General features: G+C 35.0%; 1 protein-coding gene across 1 annotated transcript in view; it reads left to right on the forward strand.

Moving 5' to 3' along the window:
• The window catches only part of LOC145686221 (uncharacterized), a 307734-nt gene that overhangs the window by 140403 nt on the left and 144631 nt on the right, over window positions 1-22700 (forward strand). Inside the window, exons 10-11 of the mRNA XM_081759284.1 lie at window positions 5673-5946; window positions 16995-17162. Coding sequence (XP_081615410.1) covers window positions 5673-5946; window positions 16995-17162 — 442 coding nt within the window. The remainder of the gene's footprint in view (window positions 1-5672; window positions 5947-16994; window positions 17163-22700) is intronic.

Genomic DNA, 22700 nt, shown 5'->3' on the forward strand with positions numbered 1-22700 from the left:
AAAAAAAACATTTCAACTCGTCAAAGTAGTTCATGGATCTAGGCACTGGTGTTATTGCTGTGCAAAATGTTGAATCTCATGCTAAAAGCATTACGGTTCTAGCATCATGAACATTTAGGAAATATTACTCACTGACGACGCTAGAGAAGAGTTAAGGAAGTCTGCCCTCGACTTCCCAGACATGTTGTAAGATAGGTCAACTAACATATAAGTATTATTTGCAGTATGCAAAAATAACTTATTCCCTTGCAATTGTTATTGACTCTGCTAAATGTAAGTTTCCATTGAGAGAGGACTTCTTTTCATATTGCAGATTCCATATCTTTATTATTTCAAATAGTAGGTACGGTTACCATTTCTATAAATTTCGTATCTTACTTGTAAGCTTTATTCATTTTTAATTTGTTTTTCTATTTTAAAAAAATAGTATCAGAAGGACAGTATATATCGTATGAGATGAATGGAACCCATCAGATTTCAACCAAAATTGGGATGGTGATAATACTTCACGAGTTTAATTCACACACATGAAACATTTTGATATGTAGGCCTTTAGTTTCTGAACTATTCGCAATCAAATTTGTTAGAAATTATTACCGTAGTATCTATCGACGATACTAAGCCGATCGTGAGAAAATTTGGTATGATGGTAGACTTTTGTAGCTCAGTACGTACATGAAATACTATGGTATACTAGCAGCGTTCACCCCGCTTCGCTGCGGTCACCCCGGAACGCAATAAACTTTGTTACTTAGATAATTTTTACTTTTTCGCTTTCAAGTGATATGATAAAAACCATAGAAGATTGCAGTAAATGTTAACATTATATCGCCTGTCATTTATGTTAACCCGCCCCGCTTCGCTGCGGTCACCCCGGAACGCAATAAACTTTGTTACTTAGATAATTTTTACTTTTTCGCTTTCAAGTGATATGATAAAAACCATAGAAGATTGCAGTAAATGTTAACATTATATCGCCTGTCATTTATGTTAACCCGCCGAGTGACACGGTCATGCGGGTTGCATATAAATACGTTTATTTTTACCTATGATGAACTAACAAAGGATTTGTACGTTATGGACACTTGAATGGTCAATTATCTCAAGACACTGGTAATTAAAAATTAAAGTGATATGATAAAAACCATCTAGGGTCCAAATCCTAATAACCCCCCAAAAATAAAAGAAATTGGTTCAGCCGTATTAGCGTGATGAGGGAACAAAGGATTTGTGCGTTCTCTTTTATATATAAGACTAGCAGCGTTCACCCCGCTTCGCTGCGGTCACCCCGGAACGCAATAAACTTTGTTACTTAGATAATTTTTACTTTTTCGCTTTCAAGTGATATGATAAAAACCATAGAAGATTGCAGTAAATGTTAACATTATATCGCCTGTCATTTATGTTAACCCGCCCCGCTTCGCTGCGGTCACCCCGGAACGCAATAAACTTTGTTACTTAGATAATTTTTACTTTTTCGCTTTCAAGTGATTGCAGTAAATGTTAACATTATAGCGCCTGTCATTTATGTTAACCCGCCGAGTGACACGGTCATGCGGGTTGCATATAAATACGTTTATTTTTACCTATGATGATCTAACAAAGGATTTGTACGTTATGGACACTTGAATGGTCAATTATCTCAAGACACTGGTAATTAAAAATTAAAGTGATATGATAAAAACCATCTAGGGTCCAAATCCTAATAACCCCCCAAAAATAAAAGAAATTGGTTCAGCCGTATTAGCGTGATGAGGGAACAAAGGATTTGTACGTTCTCTTTTATATATATAGATAGATAATTGGTTCTCGAGTTATTTACAACCAAATTTGATTTACTGAAATGAAGAAATTTCATTACATTACGATCGATAAAACCTATCCATCTTTACCAAACTTGATAGTGGTAATCGTTAAAGAGCTATTGGGGCTTTGATCCGCAGATGTGAGTCAGAACTACCCTGAAAACATCGGCTCACATCTATGAAATATATCCCGAACTTTGTAAACGTTCAAGCATAGTATGAAATAATATGATGTACAGATTTTTAGTTTCCAAGTCACTGGCCATCAAATTTAGATTTGAAATAAGTGAAATCAAGAAATTTTACGGAAACGAGATTGATGGAATTCATCCGACCTTGAACAAATGAATGATAGAACATGATAGAACATGACTTTTTTCACATATGAAATATTTTGGCGTGGAGGCATTTACTTCCTGACTTAAGGCATCACAATTGCAACTTGACTTAATAAAATGTCATTTATAAGCGGTTGAGTTGATTTTGAGTTTTACGTCCCGTTCAGCAGCGAGGCTATATGAGACATGGACCTACTGATTAACGTGGAATCCGAACCATATGAGCTCCCGCCGGGAATCGAACCCGGGTATTTATAAGCGGTATCCTCAGTGGTGTCATTATACCGCTTCGCTCGAACCGGTTGTTAAAATTACTCAGATTCTCAGAACCGCTTGCTACAAGTGTGTCTTCACCTCAAGATCCAGTTGTTACGAAAGAAAATAATAATTCTGTATTACAATTTTTAAAAATCAATAATAGAAACTATCAACATAAACATGATATATGACTTAATCGTAGTCACTATTATTTTTTATATTGAAATTACTACTAACATTAATATAATCGTATGGTAATAATGTTAATATGAAGTAAATTTACTATTCTGATCACAGAACGAGTTCTTAATACTAATCATAGGACAGGTTATTAAGTGATTCCAATAACAGTATTGAGTATGGTATCGATGAAACTAATCCGATTTTGACCAAATTTGGTAAGGTAGTAGATCTCATGTAGCTTGGTACTTTCATGTAGTATTATGTATACAAACCATTCGTTCTTGAGTTACTGGTCACCAAATATGAGTTCGGACTTTCAAGGAACGTACGCGAACTGTGACAGCTAGATATTTATGAAAATTTATATCCTGACTAAATGTTGGTCGCTAATCATTTCGACGCACTCGGTGCGAAAATGCCTTGTTTACCTGCTACATATAACACATATACCACGCAGTGACCGACTGAGGCTGTGCCGAGTTATACCCTAAAAACGTCGGAAAAAGGCAGAAAATGAAAGATGTGTGTATGTAATCTAATACCTACAGAAGGGGGGCAGATGATCAAGAACACGGCAGTAGTGACACACAAGCAGTATTGCTATCTCAACACAAACTTATAGTTTTTCAAATAGAATGTATACCATTTTATGGGATTAAAACAATTGGCATAAAACGTAAAAGAAAATAAGTGAAAGATGGGTTATCAGTGTTGGCCGATAAAGAAGATACGAGGCTCTAAAGTTGAGAAATTATGGGGTCTGCACAGAGAAACGAACAAATGTGAAACAACAAGAAGACTGTAGAAGGAACAAATACAGTAGGGAGTAAATTACAGCATGCACACTATCCAGTGGCTAATAGGCTTGATACAGGATTCAACCAAAAAAGGGCACATGTTAGAGTAATAGTAGAAAAAAGAAGTCCCATATGACATAATACAGAAATGTGAACAGGAAGTCTTCCTGTAGAGCAGCAATTTCAATGGTATTTGTGTTGAATCGATAGGTCAAACCGTTCCCGATAACTATAAAACGAACTTTCTTGGGGTTACAACGCTGCATAAAATCCTGCATGCCTTCCAAACTATAGAAACGATGGCGTAACGCCTGAAAAGATTATGGAAAAACAGAATCGATTCGCAGAGATTAATGATTTGTGATAGATATCAGTAAAGAGTATAGGAAACGTTAACATTTGAGACAACCATAAGACAAAATACACTGTATTCAAGTTAACAGTAATATACAGGCGCAAAATACATTAACATAATACACCAATGCACATAACAGAAAATCCATAGACAATATGGTCAAATACTGTACGTATATTTCTTGCCCAAGCCGCACAGTCGATGTGAATCATCAACACCGTTAGTCACTGGATGGTCTGCATGCTGTGATTTACTCCCTACTGTACCTTTGTTCCTTCTGCAATCTTCTTGTTGTTGTATATTTGTTTGTTTCTCTGAGCGGACCCCATAATTTCTCAACTTTAGAGCCTCGTATCTCCCTCATTTGGCAACAGTGATAACCCATCTTTGCTTATTCTCTTTTACATTTTATGCCAATTGATTTAATGCCACAAAATGGTATACATTCTATTTGAAAAACTATAAGTTTGTGTTGAAATGACAACACTGCTTGTGTGTCATTACTGCCGTGTTCTTGGCCATGTGTACCCCTCCTGTAGGTATTAGATTACATGAACAGATTTTTCATTTTCTACATTTTCCGGAGTTTTTGGGGTATAATTCGGCACAGCCTCACTTGGACACTGTGTGGTATATGTATTATACGTAGCGGGTAAACAAGGCATTTCCGCATAGATTGACTATCACCACGATGATTAGCGATCCACAATTAGGCAGGGTACCAAATTTTATAAATAGCTTGCTATCACGGTTCGCATACGTCCCTTGTTAGTGAAATGAAGAAATTTCACTAAATCAAGGTCAACAAAACCCATTTGATCTTGACCAAATTTGGTATGGCGGTAAAGATTGACGAGCTTTGTAGTAATTCAATAACAGTATGAAATATTATGGTGCACAGATCTTTAGTTTTAAAAATACCGGCCATCGAATTTGGGTTTGAACTGGGTGAAATCAAAAAGCTTCACCAAAAGCGACTGACGGAACTCATTCGATGTTGATCAAATGTCTAGCGGTAGACCTTCATGAGCTTACTGTGTATACGAAATATGTTGTGCAGATCTTCGGTTCTCCAGTTATTTGCCATCGAAATTGGAGTTTAGACTTACTTGAGCCCAAATCACAAGTTTGATACAGAATAATTCAAGAACTAAATGTATGTACACTATGGTATTTCATATTAAGCTTGTTAAAATCTAGCACCATTTCAAGTCTGGCCAAGTGGAGACATTTAGTTCCCGAGTTATTGGCCACCAAATTTCCTGTTACAGAAAGTAAATGTAGTGTATATTTATAACCAAGACTTGCTAAGAATCAATGAAGAATGTATTTTTCCACTACAGGGAAATTTACTAGTTTTAAACAAAAATGATGGAAACCAATATTCGCAAGTATTTGATGTCAAGCTTGTTCTCAATTATCATGCCACTTTTACTTTACTTCTTTTTAACCCCTTACCGCATGCCATGCCATATATGGAACATACCCTTTTTTCACTTTAGCTTTTTTGTAATTTATCAAAGACACCAAATGACTGTTTTGTTTGCTGTGTGAGATATTGACGTGTATGAATAAGATATTTTGGTGTCATCTGGCATGTTCTTTGTGAGTTGTGTGTCATATATGGCACTTACATATTTCTCGTCGGAATTAAGTGAAAAATCTAAAATTCAAGTTTTAATTCATTTTTCAAGTTTCCATATGAGGATTTCCAATACTGATTTTTTTTTCGCTAAAAGAAAAAAAAATCATGCAGAAAGGGGTTAATATTATATTACTAGTGACGTCACTAAATCTCATAAATGTAAGCTGTTGACTTGCAATAAATTGAGGATATAAGCACAAACATAAATCATTATGTAATGGTACATTTAGTGTTTTCGGATACAACAGTGGAATTATATTTACAGTAGATTCATATATGTATGTATTTCAGGTCTCCGATTTAGTTGAGAATCCTGCACGATATCGTGCTACAAGTATTGGACTGCCAATGAAGTCTATACAAAAACCTCCGCTTCCGCTTATAAATGTGGAAGTTGTTGAGGTTGAAGTTGAAGAACTGAAAGATAAACAACTAGAAGATCAATTTAATACGTTAAACATCCTTCATGGAATTACAGAAATAGAAAGACCTCCATCAAAACCTAAAGAAACACTTCTTTTGATGTATGGGGACGTCATTCGTTTGAATACTTTCCATTTACAAGGTATGTTTCCTCACAAGCAAACACAGGGTTTTTTGTACTTTTGGATTTTGCATATTTTAAAATTTATGATGTAGAAAAATCTAAAATGTTTTTTCCGTTCTTTTGTTTCTTAGACAGTGTTTCTTCAGAAAAAAAGATATTCATAAAAAAGTTATTTTGTCTCGTGGGAAGCAACATTCTCAATAAAGATTAACTTTATATTTCGAGAAAGTTAGATATGGGTAGAGGAGTGCTATTGTCATTATCACTATTATTATTATTATTATTATTATTATTATTATTATTATTATTATTATTATTATTATTAGTTATTGTAGTAGTAGTAATGGTAGTACTATATTTCTTTATGAGAAGCAACTACTCAAATCTGCTTCTCTTGTCATCATCGGTAACATGATCTTCCGCAGCGGGGGTAAGGAAGATACAGGTACCTCCCCTTGGAAAAATTCCTGTGAGGGTCTCTGATCACTAAATATCCGATTATCTAATTAAAATATAGAAAAAAATGTAAGTAGTTGCAATAATGAATAGATATAACATTCTAATGTTACATCCAGTATGTTTACTTTACTTATATATCTTACGTTTGGTAATTGCTTTAAAATTAAGTAAAAAATGACAGATAATATAATATTATAAATATTGTGAACATAAATTATCATATATGTTTCTTACTTTGTCGAACAGCTTGCTAGATTGTTAAGTTTACAGTACCCTGGAATATTTTTTATCTATTAAAATACCAATTTTCATAGATATCATAGATTTTCATACCAACTTTAAGGTAGTATTTTGGCACCATGTCATCATTAAGATTATCGTTTTCAGTACAGATCTTGACAATTTTAAAATGCCAGACTAAATTATGTTTATGACATTGCTTTTTATGTCACGTTTATTGCTTTTATGTGTTTAACTCACTTCGTTTAACCTAAATTTCAGTGCACTCAGTTCAATATAAACATTTCGTTTAATTCTTCCTAAATTATTAACAGTTTCAGGTACTAAATTTACTAAAAGTTAAAGTTTTTCTTATTTGTTTATATGTAACGTTACATTCACATTCCATTCAATTAAGTTTGCTTTACATAGATAACTATATCTATCTATCTATATAATATATATAAGTGTGTGTGAGTGTGTTTTTGTATCCAATATTATTATTTCATTAATGAATTTGTTTTGTGTTGTTTGGACCAACTTTCCTTCTATGAAGCGTTATGCTAACCAGAATGTTTAACAATTTTTGTGCACATACTGTAAGAAAAGTTGGAGTCATGTATAGGTTCTCCATATGTTTAAGAAAATAAATAATATTTATTTGTTGCTCCCATTAACTTACATAGCAGATAAAACTAATTGTTCTCTGAAGTGTTGATAGCTAGAAGGTACCGCACAGTTTGGATACGAATTATATTGACATTTTTCTTTCTTTATGTACACAAATTGTTATTATTTCAAATCACTTGGTCTTAATGCTTACCTATCAGGTTCTAAGTCCTAAATCTTTACACCAATGGCTAGACTATGAAGTGTCCGTAAGTTTGAAAGTGTTAATATATGGTATTAAGTTAAAATCCTCAAATTGAATTCTGACAATTTTTTACTCATGAAAGGAGACAAGTTAGACAACCCAAATTAGTGCTCTCAAACGGGTTGGGTCAGTTCGAGTCGGGTTACGGGTCGGGTCGGGTTGTCAGGTCAGGCTACTCGGGTCGGGTTGTCGGGTCGGGTTGTTGGGTCGGGTCAGTCGGGTCAGTTCACTTTGGTCAACTGAGTTTAGGTTGAGCTTAAACTCGGCTGGAGTTGAAAGCTGCTGTTTTTCACTAGCTGCCTAATTAAAAATAGCAATTTTCAATTGATTTTATAGAAACCATAAATCTATTTTGAACACTTGCAGCTAGTGTTTTTATGGTAAATGCTTAGTTTTGTACTTGTGTGTACTTTAATTTTTAAATGTGGAAGATTGATTTTACCAATCGACTGTAATATTAATATCTACGCCAATATGGAGTGTGGGTTTAGAACAAATCTAGAAGTTGTTTAAGCAAGGCCAAAAGAAAGATTGGATATGGACGACCAAGCCCAAGCAGGGCCGCGGTGGCTCAGTGGTAGAGAATTCATCTCTGGTGCATGGTGTCCACGGTTCGATTCCAGCTTGTGCTAAGTGGGCTTTGTGGTGGAGAAACGTCATGAAGTGGGTTTTCTCGGGGTTCTCTTGTTTCCTCCCACTTTCTTCATTCCACCATTGCATTTATTTCTCATGGTCACCATATACCTTAACCTCGGTGCAGAATCGAGGGACCTTAAACTGAATATTTCATTTTATTTCACCAAGCCCAACAACATCGATACAAGAATAAGATAAAGATTGATATGCAAGACGAAGACATGGTAATCTTGCTCTTGGCCTTGTTTTGGTGATCACCAAATAGCGATGAGCATATTTTCTTGCTTTCCGTATAGTATGAAAGACCATAATCAAAATCACATTTGGTCTTAATTTGTAGTACCGATGAGGCGAGCATTCTTGGCTCTTGTATAGCATGAAAGAGCAGCAAGACTACGAAATGCAGGACCAAGACTTGACTGTGCAAGACAAAGAATAAGACGCAGTATTGATGACCAAGACCCAGGGTGCGAATTGTTTGAATTTCATTTGTTGGGCTGAAAGTGATGAAATAAAATTAGTACTTTATAATTAATTATCATACTGTATTTTTAAATTTTAAATTACAAAATTCATATTATGTATCTTCTTACTTGCAACTATATATACTGTAAAATACGTTTTAATTACCGAGAAAGATAAATCAGTGGCGCGGGTCCCGGAATCATAAGAACCTAGTTTGGAATGAAAGTTGAAGGGTTGGAAATATCACAGGTGTTCTTCCGTTTCCTCAACCCTTGTCATTGTAGTTAAACGATTTCCTTTTGTCTCCTCCAATTGACTCTTGCTACTGTCCGAGAAGACCCCCTGCCGTTCGAGCAGGTGAGAACACTGACCTTGAATAAATATTTCGTCACATAGAACTAAAGCAAGAAAAAATAAATTTCTTCCACGTCGGACATTGGTATCAGTTATAAAAAGAAATAACCAAACCTCAAAAGTGCCAAATATTCATTAAGATGCATATACAAATCCCCCGCTTGATCTAGCTAGTGGTTAACGTGTAAGACTTCGGTACACGTGGTACCGGTTTAATTCCCAATGGGAGTGCATCTTGGCGTTCACCCAGTGTCGTGACCATAGTGCTCTCAAACGTGTCGGGTCGGGTTGTCGGGTCGGGTCAGTCGGGACAGCTCGGGTCAGGCTACTCGGGTCGGGTCAGCTCGGATTGGGTTGTTGGGTCGGGTCAATCGGGTCCGCTCGGGTCGGGTTGTCGGGTCAGGTCAATCGGATCGGATCACGGGTCGGGTCGGGTCGGGTCGGGTCGGTCTTTAATCCTACCCGACCCGACCCGTTGAGAGCACTAACCCAAATTTACCTGAGTCCTAGATAATAATTATAAATTTTTATATTTGATAATGTTTAAGGATGGGTTAAATATACTTCTCCCGAAATTTAAGAAGAGTGTTTCAAGGTACTGATATCCAATGAAAAATCATAGAACCCCATATTCATTCTTATGACCATCTGTTACAATCTATCTTACAAGGGACATATGCGAACCGTGACAGCTAAATTTTATGAAAATTGGTACCCTGACATTGCGGATCGCTAATCATCGTGGTGATAGTCACTCGGTACAGAAACTCCTTGTTTCCCCGCTTCGTATAATACCACATATATAAAGCAGTGACCGGGTGGGGCTGGGCCGAATTGTACCCCTAAACACTGGAAAAAGCAGAAAATGAAAAGTGTATGCAGGTAACTTGGTACCTATCGGAAGGGCACACGCGACCAAGAGATCGCAACACAAACTTATAGCTTTCCAAAGACAACGTATGTCATTTTATGGCATTAAAACCATTGGCATAAAACGTGAAAGAAATTAAGCAAAAAGTGGATTATCAGTGTTTCCAAGTAAGGGATATATGAGGCTCTAAAGTTGAGAAATTATAGGGTCCGTACAATAAAACGAACGAATGTATAACAAGACTGCAGAAGGACCAAATGTATAGTAGGGAGTAAGCTACAGCATGGACAGCATCCAGTGACTAATGGGCTTGATAAAGGATTCACCCTAAAAGGGCACATGGTAGATTTGCCGTAGAAAGAAAAAGTTCCATGCGAAATTATACGGAAATGTGAGCAACAAGTCTTCCTGTAGGGCAGCAACTTCAATGGCATTTGTGTGAAATCGATATCTCGAACCGTTCCCAGATTTACAGAAGTATATATATTTAAGTTCAAATTTACAGAAGTATATATTTAAGTCCTAGAGAACAGTTAATAATGTACGTTTCTTGACAGTTCCTAAATTTACTAAGTTCCTCAATGTACCCTTTCCAAATTTTGATAATGGAGCATCAATGTACTCATATTCTATGAAAGAGAATTTACCTCTGTGATAATCTCTGTAAGCATATAATAACTAGGCCTCACCAAAGAAGATTTATTAAGTTAGAAACCTCGAAATTCTCAATTATTGACATTTTTCTCATAAAAGGGAACAAGCAGTATCAACCAAATTTACAAAAATATATGTTCGAGTCTTAGAGAAGAATTACTAATTTTGTTTCTTCCCAAATCTCAAATTTACAGGATGAGTCAGTGTACCCCTCCCAAATTTTAAAAGGATAGCATGAATATACCCATGTTGTATGAACGAAACTTGACCCCTGTTCTCATCTATGTAAGCATATAATACATTAAAGCTTCATTAAAGATTATATAGTAATTAAAACCCTCGCAATTTTTGACAATTTTTACCCATAAAAGGGAATAAGCAGCCACACAAACAACCACAAGGCTGTAGTGTTTAGTATTTTGTCAAAGATCAGTCGAATTCTTTTGTATGCATAAAAAAAGTTAGAAAAAATGAATTAGTGGTATTATATTGTAGTTGGATACACTGAGTGCGAAAAGAGAGTTTAATAAGTTAGTTGGAGAGGTACGATCCTAGTGTTAAGACGTCCGTGCGACATTGTAGCAATTGTAATATCTAACGCCAAAATATAAGTATATAATATATTAATGAGCACTCATTTAACATACAAACGAATTAACCCGTCCATGCGAGCTTTTATTATAGTGTGCTATCGAAAGAGATTTATATAAAAGAAGTTTAGTGGAGTCAGATTACAGAAGACATTATCCTTTCGATAAAGAAGAGAAAAAGGAACATTGCAAGGCAACCACATAAACATGTATATATTCCGGTTATAGAGAAAATTTATCAATTTTTTTTTTTTTTTTTTTTTTTTTTTTTTTGTTAATTCCCAAATTTAAGACTTCTTCCAAGACTTAAGATGTAAACACCAATGTATTCATGTATTATGAACGGGAATGAATCAATATTCACTCGTATAATTTCATAACGTAATAAAGCCTCATCAAAGAAGATAGAATAGGTAAAAAAAAAAAAAAAAAAAAAAAAAAAGGAAATCATCAGAACTTATATTTCTTGACATTTTTACCCTAAAAGATATGGACCACCCAAATGGAAAAGAGATGGACCACCCAAATTCACTGAGGTATATACCCCGACCCTATAGTACAGTATCAAGTTTTAAACAGACTTTGAGGGAGATGGCTGAAATTCACTCAAATCTAGAAGAGACTATGTAGATCGTATAGAGGAAAGGGGGGCAAAGTGGATATATAAGGCAAAGTGAATAACGCAATTTACAGTCAACTGAAAACAGAGGGCAAGAAATGTTTGCCCCAGTTTATGACGTCACTAGTGAAATAAGAGAAGGACATTACTGTTTTGTGTGTACGTGTTGTTGTTTAGACGAGAGAGGAGAAGAAAAGAAAATACGCATTTTGCTAAAAAATTCAAGAGATGAGGATTTTGAAATATTTTCTTACTATTCCGTAGAATGTTTGCGAACACCCTATGCATGGACAAGGTGGGATCTTACCTTTGTTACCATGTTTGAGAATTATCGTAAATACGTCGTCCATATGCTGTAGACAGTCTTTTGTCTCATGTGGTAGTGTGGGGCAAAGAGAATAAATTTAGAAGGGGCAAAGGGAATAGCGAATCACTTTGCCCCAAGCATAATGCAGTACTGTTTTAGAACATCTGTTTGGCACTAAATGTGGTATTGACGGTACGTACACGTTGGAACACAGCAAATTTGAATATTGAAATTCATATTGAATTTGTTCCGTTAACACTCGCCGAACAAAAACATAGCAGTAGTAATAGTAGTAGTGGTGGTAGTTGTAGTAGAGTAACATCAGTAGTTGTAGTAGTAAGTTGGCTTAGGATAGGAGTTCACTTAAATAATCGCAGCGGCTATTAACGCAGCTTATCCTATATTAAACTATGTAATTCTATACCATTGTTAAGAAACTATTAGTTTGATTTTACATCTTTTAAAATGATTTTAATTTACTTCAGTTCTTTGTTTGTTTCTTCGTTTCTCTACTTTTTGCCTCGAATCAATTTACGTAAAATGTTCCCCACATGTTCAGTACTAATGACTACAGTGGCGTACGGTGAAATTTTGTTCGGGGAGGGGGGAAGCTTGAGGTCTCTACGTGCAGAGGAACTAACGAGTACCCCTATCAAGAAATGTTTAAAACAGAAGAGTGCGAAGAAGTATAGCAAGTCTACTATGTCTACCGAACCAAGTACTGGTGCAACTTCCGTAAAGGAAGTACCAGAGAAAAGAAGGAAATCTACCATTCAAGGTTCTTCTGCAAGAATAAATGTTTTACTGCGGCTATAGCTCTTCCAATTACATCTGGAATTACAAAGAAAAACATTCAAAATCACCAGAAGGAGTCGGTAGTTACCAATGAAAGTTCTGTCATGAATATTATTCAGATTCACTTAATGAAGACTGGATTCAGTGTTCTATTTGTCTGTCATGGTTTCACGAAAACTGTACCGATTATTATAAGGGACAAGACATTTACATTTATGGTCTGTGCAAACCAAGCGTGTGATGTGATATTATTTTCAGCCCTAAGCCATATTATTGTTTTTTTAAATCTGTTTGCTACTACGTAGATTGTACTCATTAGGGTTACTATAGATTGAAAGAAACTAGATACTACATGCCTACTTGATAAGAAAAAAAAAACTTCCATGGACATGAGCTTTTCAAACATATTTAGGGATCATGTGTATTCAAGCTTTGTCTAGACTTAATTCTATATTTAGATGTGTTAGGCTAATAATCACAAAATATTAAACATTTTAATTTTCTGGTATGTAAGGCAGTTCATTTAGGTGTCATTCTATGATCTTAGACTGTGTACACATATATTGTTCTTCTATACAATTTCTATTTTGCATATCTGCATTAAACACTGACTTTTAATGTATGAGTTTTTGCTTATTCACTTTGCCCCACTATCATGATCCGCTTTGCCCTACCGGTGCACAGTGGGCCAGAATCAAAATCTGACTGGAAAAAAGTAGTTTTGGCAACTACGTCTAATCTACATTCGAACACCACAGTTGTGTTAAGTAATAAATAAGGTTTCTTGCTGCGTATCAGTAAACACGGATAACAGCATATAGTGGCGGCAGCAGCACTTCAAAATTGATAGTTCATTATCTGTTTTATAGCGCGCTGAATTGGGGTAGTATGAACGTAAGGTTTGCGGTTTAATTGCGCATGTGAAAAGGCAACGAACGATCGCAAAATAAGCTATGAGTAAAGGTATATGTATATGTACTTGCTGTTTGACTAAAGTTTTGATTGATTGGTTTACGTTGCTGTTCTGTAGAAGCATTTCTAGAGAGTCTAAGTATTCACGTATTGAAGAACTGCTATTGGAAATTGAAATTGAGATTTAAAAATGTACGTTCATGTCTGTATTGAGATCTTTCGTCATGGTGTAGTTTGATATATGTATTTCGAAATACAGTTGTGGTCTACTGCCCGTTCTTGCCCGATTTTTATATTTATCGTCTTTTCAAAGTTAGGTGTAGCGAGCCGGATACGCTCTTCGTTACGTGAAGAACCTGTACGAGGTATTGCTTTCTAAACCATCAAACAAAGCACTTTATAATTATGATACGAACAGTTATGGAATGTAAATTCTTTCTGTGGATGTTCTTCGCAGTGTGAGAGTGCCTTCAAAGTGATTTCGAGAAGCGTTGGAAGCTGTGGAATAGAATGACTGATAAATTTTTATCCAAATATAATGATTGGTTGGAAGGACATATTAAGTTCTCTTATAAAGTATTTACTGGTTTCAAAACGATCTCTTGAAGCCAAGAGCATAGGCCTTTGACAAGCAAATCAGGCAGACCTAGTAAACTCTTCGAAGATCCGGAAACAATGTCGAAGAAAAAACTTGTACAACCACTCGTTACAAAGCATTCTAAGTAAGAGCTGGTGTTGGCTACCCAATGTTCATTGAGAGCTGCTGGAAAAAGAGATGCCGCGGTTGTATTAGGAGAAATCACTCAAACGACACCTAAGGGAGCAGCGAAAATCAAAAAGGCTTATCATTCGTCAAAATTCTCTCAAACACTTATTCTCCGGATGAAGTCGTGGCAGTTATTATAGATAACAACTTAACAAAAAGACCGTATGCACATTTGAGACTAGGTGCAAAGGCAAAACATTGTGACATATATCCGTCGTATAAAGTAGTGTGGGAAGCAAAATTAAAGCGTTATCCCAGAGAAAAGAATATTATAGTAGCTGACACGTCAGCCGAAGATAATTTACAAGCAATAGTAAATCAGACAATTGAGCGCATCGTGATTTTACATGAAGATTATATTAAACATTCCATCAAAGATGGAGACATAATGAAATTAGTGTGTGAGTGGGATTGCAATGGAAGCAGTTGTCATAATGTATATAAGCAGAAAGTTGAAACAGAAGATAAATTGAACTAGTGGCTCAGATATTTTTGCTATTTCCTTCGTTCCCTCACAGTTGTATTCAACATCCGATGGGGAGTTGACAAAGCAATTTTGTAGCAAAATCCCAAACCATCGTCGCCTAGATTTTGTCGACCCATTACATTATTGTACCAGAAAAGAGGTATGTTCAATGGAAACGCAAATACGTAATTTCGAGCCTACTAATGTACCAATTCAGGAGAAGGAAGTAAATGATATCCCTAAACTTGTGTTCACAATGGTGAATGGGAAGATGTAAAACTCTGTTACAGAAACTTCCTCCTCAAATGTTATCCTTGAAGGCACTTAAAGTCACTCTCACACTGCGAAGAACATCCACAGAAAGATTTTACATTCCATAACTGTTCGTATCATAATTATAAAGTGCTTTGTTTGATGGTTTAGAAAGCAATACCTCGTACAGGTTCTTCACGTAACGAAGAGCGTATCCGGCTCGCTACACCTAACTTTGAAAAGACGATAAATATAAAAATCGGGCAAGAACGGGCAGTAGACCACAACTGTATTTCGAAATACATATATCAAACTACACCATGACGAAAGATCTCAATACAGACATGAACGTACATTTTTAAATCTCAATTTCAATTTCCAATAGCAGTTCTTCAATACGTGAATACTTAGACTCTCTAGAAATGCTTCTACAGAACAGCAACGTAAACCAATCAATCAAAACTTTAGCCAAACAGCAAGTACATATACATATACCTTTACTCATAGCTTATTTTGCGATCGTTCGTTGCCTTTTCACATGCGCAATTAAACCGCAAACCTTACGTTCATACTACCCCAATTCAGCGCGCTATAAAACAGATAATGAACTATCAATTTTGAAGTGCTGCTGCCGCCACTATATGCTGTTATCCGTGTTTACTGATACGCAGCAAGAACCCATATTTATTACTTAACACAACTGTGGTGTTCGAATGTAGATTAGACGTAGTTGCCAAAACTACTTTTTTCCAGTCAGATTCTGATTCTGGCCCACTGTGCGGTGGAGCAAAGTGAATAAATTGCAGTAGTTCAGTAATTAAGCAATATCATTTATGTATATTCAATCCTTGTTACTATTGTATTGTTATTTGAAAGTTTAATAATCATAAAATATTTCCTCAAAACTTTAGTTTCCTAGTCTTAATTTTAGTTGCCATTTGATGCCCTTGAAGTTAAGTGATCCGCTTTGCCCTCCTTTCCTATATTCCTAAAGCAAATTGCCCTAAAGTGGATGGAACATAGTAAAAAAATCAGGAAACATTAACATTAAAGTCAATGGAAAATCAACCAAAAAGTAAAGTCGCCACATATCTCAGAAACTATACTAAGGAAATAACTAATTGAAATCTTATTGCAATGACATAATGAAGAGCTTAAAAACGATGTATAGCACCTAAGGTAAATATGGATAGAATATTGTCAAAAGTCCAATTGTTTGAATAAAATCAATAATAATGATAAAGAATATGCATCTTCTGTGAATTACCCAGGGCGCCTCACGCGAAGGCTACGTGCTTGAAATATCTCACATTTGGGTTTGGAATCTCCAGACTCGATTTAGCAACGTGACGTTTGACATGATCACGTGACATAGTTTAGTCCTTACGGCAAAGCGGATAGGCCCTTTGGCAATTTCCAAAATATTAAGGAGTACAGTCCTATGTACCCTTCCCAAATTTTAAGAAGGGAGAATCAATGTACCCATGTTCTATAAAAGTATAACTATATCACGTGCCAAATGCTCTTACAGAGAATACTTAGATCAAAAACTTTCCAAATTTATATATATATATATATATAGCGAGAGAGAGAGAGAGATTAATTTTGTACCCACAGAAGGAAACGAGTATTCTTAAATGTATTATTTTTTCGCTGTGAGAATTGAACAAATTATTGTTACTTCTTGTCTTTAAATAACTCAACGTATAACAGTCCTTAGAGACACAATTAATAGATGAGTTTCTTGTCATTTCTTAAACATTTCTATCACTGTACTATTATAATCTTAATTTATTTAATTTTACAACTATGTTTCGTGTTTTGTAGAAAAACAACAAGCTATAAGAGATGGTGTATTTGAAGTTCTTCAATCCACACCGGTTTGTTTTTTGTGGAAATCTTTTCAAGAAATTGAAGAAAATGATCGAACAATTTATAAATTTCATCTTCATAAGCTGCAGGAGTTAATTGATGATGAAGATATAAACCAAAACTGTAAGCACTAAAGTTAAAATTTACCTATTCCAATATAAATAATTTTGTACTAGTTATTCTCCTTGATAAGTCCTTTTCTAGACAATTCAACACATTTTCATTCTCCCTTTGTCTATTCTGTACTTCTGGCAATATTCAAGCAAACAGAAAATGTTATAATTCCAGCATCTTAATGCAGGAAGGAGATATAAAAATGAAGCCATTTAAGGATTGTGATTAGGGAACATATGTTTGTCCTACTTGCGGGACTAAGGCCTCTTGATATTAGAAGAATTTTTCATATTTTTACATAATATTTCATAAAACTTTGAGGAGTTTACCCTATAGAGAGCGCTTCACTTCTAGTGCAATGGGGTCACTGGTTCAGTCCCAGTGCAAGTGAGTGTGATGGGCGACACCGTGTCCGTGGTTATCTCGCTTTTTTCATGTTACTATTCCACTGATTTCTTAATTATCATTCGCGTTCATTAATTATCGTCTCTTTTACATTAAAGGACATAACGTCAGGCCTAAAGCTAGAAATTTCATTTCATCTTTTGAAACACACAGGCCCATAATTATTTAGGCATGTGATTCTGTGCTCGAGCACAGAACGGCAAAATTTGGGAGGCGACAGTTTTAGTATTTTTTAAAATTAAAAAACATAATAAAATGATATTTAAAATGCAATTAAATCATCTCTGGCGATGAATAATATTGACAATTATTTTTCTTAACACCAATAATTATAATATTTGGTCAACTACTGGAGGAATCGATAATTAAAGTAATTTCCAATATAACTAGAACGATTTATGAAGTCAAATATTCAATGTCATTCGTGTATATTGTTATCAGCAGTGTATATTGTTGAAAGAGCAAACATTTCATTCGTGTGTTTTACTTCGTTATTTAAGCTATTACTAGTCCGTAGAAATAAGTTAGGGAAGGTTTTGTTGGCATTTAGTAACACTGCTTATAGGATTCCACTCAGGTCTCGTTCGCCGCCGCTCTCCTTCCCCTTCCTTTTGGTCAGAGGACAACGGCAATTTTATGATGTGCCTTGAATTAATAGCTGATTATTACCCCCTTCTATCTGCTTTTATTTCACACTATGCAAATTCGGGTAACGGAAGGACATCATGTTTCAGTCGAGTAGTTTGTGAAACTTACCTATTAAAACTATGAGAGAGAAAGTAGTCTAAGATTGTTGAAGAGGTTCGACTGTGTAAATATTATTCAATAATAATATACTCATCTCCACATTTTACTCATAGTGGCCAATTAACTTTCATTGTTCATTATGTAAATGAGATAGGGAGAACACTTGAGAGATATTTAACCTTCTAAAATCCTGGGCACATAGGTGAAAACTTAGCACACACAGTATTGGCGGTTTGAGAAGTATAAATTTATATATATTTGATTGAAGGGGTCAACCTTATGACATTTACTCAAACATGTCAGGTAAAATATTCTAGCTTGTAGGCAAGAATCAAAGCAATCAATCCACTAGCTTTTTATATTCCCTGAGCTGCACATTCAGTAAATTTAAGTGGTTTTGAATGAAAAAAAATCAATAACAAATTTCGGATATGGAGAACGTGAGATGCATAGATCTGCCTAGTTGAGTTTGTCGAAAGTTTATTGACAAGGCTTTTATGGAATGCTATATTCCAACAGTTTGGGAAGACAATGAAAAAGCTACAAGCAAAAGATATGGATGTATCTGCTTCCAAGGAGCTTTATGAAATGTCGATTGGTTATCTTGAAGAAATTAGGGGATTGTATCATGAATACAAATCCCAAGTTGTGGAAAATGTAAATGAGACTATTACATTAAAACTAAGTAAAATATCGTTAGATCCTAACATGACCTCATCTACGAGGAAGAGAAAAAAAGAACTTTTTTTTTTTTTGATCAGCCTGATTCTAATATGAGTAAAGTCGTAAATGATAAGTTATCTACACATGAAAATGAAGAGTCAAAAGTAATATAGTTAAATAAATTTTAAAATGCTTAAGTTTTTATGCCGTAATTGACCATTAAAGAAGGATCTAAAAATAAACAATATACCTATATGTGAAGACAAATTTTGCGTCTAGATTTTATTTTATTTCTAAACTTACAAATCTTGAGCCGGCTAGTGTAATGAATCCAACAAAAGAACTTCGTGAATAGTAGAATACGGATTTGGAAGATCGTTTAATAAATGAGTTTATTCATCTTAAAGTTTTCATTAAAATTATTGAACAAGAAGCGATAAACAAGACATGTGACAAAGTATAAAACCCTGGACTTTGTCAAGTTTGAACAAAACGTTAATGCAACAAATTTATTTCAATATTTGTCTTGTGCTGAAAATGTATAACGACATGGCTGCAACCAACTGTTCAGATGAAAGATCGTTTTCTGTTCTAAGAAGAATGAAAACTACATGCGCTTAAACCAATTACAAGAACTACTTGTAAGTGCAGGAGTTCTGTGTATAGACTGAGATATAACAACAGGCTAAATTTTGACGAAATAACCAATGATTTTGCTCACGGTTAAGCTAGACGAAGACTGTTCATCATGTAAGTTAATATAATATTTTTACATCAGATTTCATAAAATGCTTTCTACTGAACTCATTGTAATCTGTAATTATATGATGTATTAAAAATAAATAATGTCAGAAACACTGCCTACATTTTAGTTCCATGTACAATTGTTACAATCGGAAAAGTAAGTCATAATTTAGAAAGTCAGTCATAATTTAAGTGAAGTTTTGAAATATAAAAGACGACATGATATAACTGAATTGTTTGTTAAGAATTTAAAAAAATGCGTTTTCGGAGGCAGTAGACTACACCTTACATGAATAAATTATAAGTCAATATTGAGACAACTGCGCCATTTAAAATTGCGCTGTAACTTGTAATATCTAAAACGCTACAACATATTGCCATCATAGGCTTATGATTATTTGTTATACTGAACTTGAGCAGGTATGTCTATAGAATAACGGCTTGTTTCCTTGTTGTGGGGAGCGGCAAATTCTTCGAGAACACAGAGGCTCACAATATCTAAATACGAGCCTGGGAACACATAACCTACTTAAGTCATTATGCAAGTACATAATTAAAGAGGAATGTCCCTATACCTATCAAAATCAATACCAAAATACTTTAAAATGTTGTATATGCGTTTTTTCTAAAAGAAAAACATTTAGCTGACATAGGATCATAGATTTATTTTTAACGGTAGACCTGTAAGCGTTTGCAGACCTCAGGATGAACGTAGTATAAACCTCTGTATTAAATCACTCCCTACCCCCTACACAAAAAAATAATTGCAAAAAAATCTCGTACATGATTCGCAAGAGATGTCTGATGTGTAATTACAAGAAGATAAATATACTGAAATTAGAGTCAATGATAGGTGGAACCGGCAGACCCAATCGTTTGAAGAAAAACTTCCCCCCTTCCATAGCAGAATAATATGAATTTCACTTATGATAAGAAGGTAGACAAGGTAGGAATTTGTATGACCAAATATCTCCAGTTTTTTTCAATAAGCCACAACAATATGAAAAAAGCCACAGGCGTCATTCTTCAGCAGCCGAAATGTGGCTGGACAAGACAATGCAGGCGAATGGTATTAAGAAAATTGGAAGTTAAAAATTAGATTCTGATTTAAAACTAACCAATCCTACATAAATGCAAGATTCAAAAAGTTGGAAGTATAGCTACAGAAGATTAACTGAGACATTACAGGAAATAAGGAGAAAGGAGAACTTATCAATTTGAAAAACAGTCACCTTCTCTGTTAGAGAGGATCAGTATGTAGTTTGATGGCCCATTTTTGATTTCTCATCAACACGGGCGCGATTTTTCTGTAGATTTGGGAGGGGGCATTCAGTTGCAAAAGGTATATATATGAGGATTTTAAGACAAATTATATTCAAATTATGCCAAAAATTGTATATTTATAAATACAATAGGGGGCCCACATGAGCTTTGCCCCCCCCAGGATCGGCGCCCTTGCTCATCAACAATAAACTGAAGTCTAGTCGAGCAATAAAAACTTGTTACCAACTCTCATGAATATAAATTGCAAATGATTCCAGTTATGCTTCCATAACAAACCAATAATAATTGGAAGAATTTTAACCTCCTGAGACCCGAGCATTTATTTGTCAAGAAGTTTTGATGAAATTTTGTATATTCGGTAACAATAGACCCAATAGTACATATTTAAAAACAATTTTGCCATACTGCTTTTCTATTGATCGGTAATGGGTCGTATGTATGCAATACTTTGGGTCTCAAATTGCTATGTATTGCATACAATACACAAGGAAAATTGTAGATTTCCCTTCGTAATATAAGCAAAAAATATGTAAATCATTAAACTTGAAATTTACTGCACTATGTTTTATTTTCTGAGAAATTATTCAATCGATGTACCTGGATCAGATGCGTCCATAACCACAATTGTCTTCTACCCGCCTTCAGCAGACAATAGATCCACCTGTAGGTAAAAACAAAAACCAGCTGCCTTTTCTACAGTAATTTCGACACTTCCTGAATACACTAACCGAGATTCGGGGCATGTTCTTAAATATTCGTAGCCATGACGGGCTTTTGAAAAACGTATTGTATGCAATACGCAGGTTAAGAAGAAATTAGCAAGTGCATTAACAAAGAAAACAATTACTTGACGATTATCATAGAACACTTAAACACAGAATCACACAAGGAACCTGAATGAAAAAAATCAATAACAAATTTCGGATATGGAGAACGTGAAACGCATAGATCTTTTTTGTTGAGTTTGTCGAAAGTGAAAGTATGTAAATTATAGATCTCTTCTTTAAAAATAAGCCTCAAGAATTAGAAATGGCGATATACATTATAAGAAAAACGAGCAAACTTGTTTACCTCGTATCAAAGAGAAGATTTACTAGCTGCAGTGAATTCGAGATAGATTCAAGATAGAAAATGAGTTTAAATGATCACATGTAATTTGCACTTGAAGACAAACTGAAGAAAAGTTGGATTTGAAAGTGACGGAAATAACAAGAAAGGATGTCCAAAAGTAGGTATACACCATTGCGTTAATCAAGTATAACATTCTGGCTTATAGGTTTATTTGCTTCGGCTCTTCCAAGCTTAAGATATAAGGAAAAAGACATTAAGAACAGATAATAAAGAAACTAAGTCTACCTCATGGATAACAATAAGAAATGATATAAAAAGCAATGAGTTGATCAATACGGGACTGAATACCTACTTTTGGGCCACCCTGTATAACATATTTCAATTAGAACTTGTTTAAAGAATTGTTTTATCGTATTAGAAGATGATATGGACATTTCAGAAGTAACAAGATCATAGAAATGCTTATGAACATAAGGTAACTGCAGCTGTATGCGCTAGTGCAACTAAATACGCCAAGTGTTCAGTGCTGAGACGTTTCCGACGAAATACGCTAGAATGCACTGCAATATGTGCCACGGGCTTCGTGAATACTGTGGGAGACTGCGCTGAGACCGCCACGCCGCGCAGTGTTAT

This window comes from Thermobia domestica, chromosome 5 (genome assembly GCF_964235325.1).
Source record: "Thermobia domestica chromosome 5, izTheDome1.hap1.1, whole genome shotgun sequence".
NCBI classification, from domain to species: domain Eukaryota; kingdom Metazoa; phylum Arthropoda; class Insecta; order Zygentoma; family Lepismatidae; genus Thermobia; species Thermobia domestica.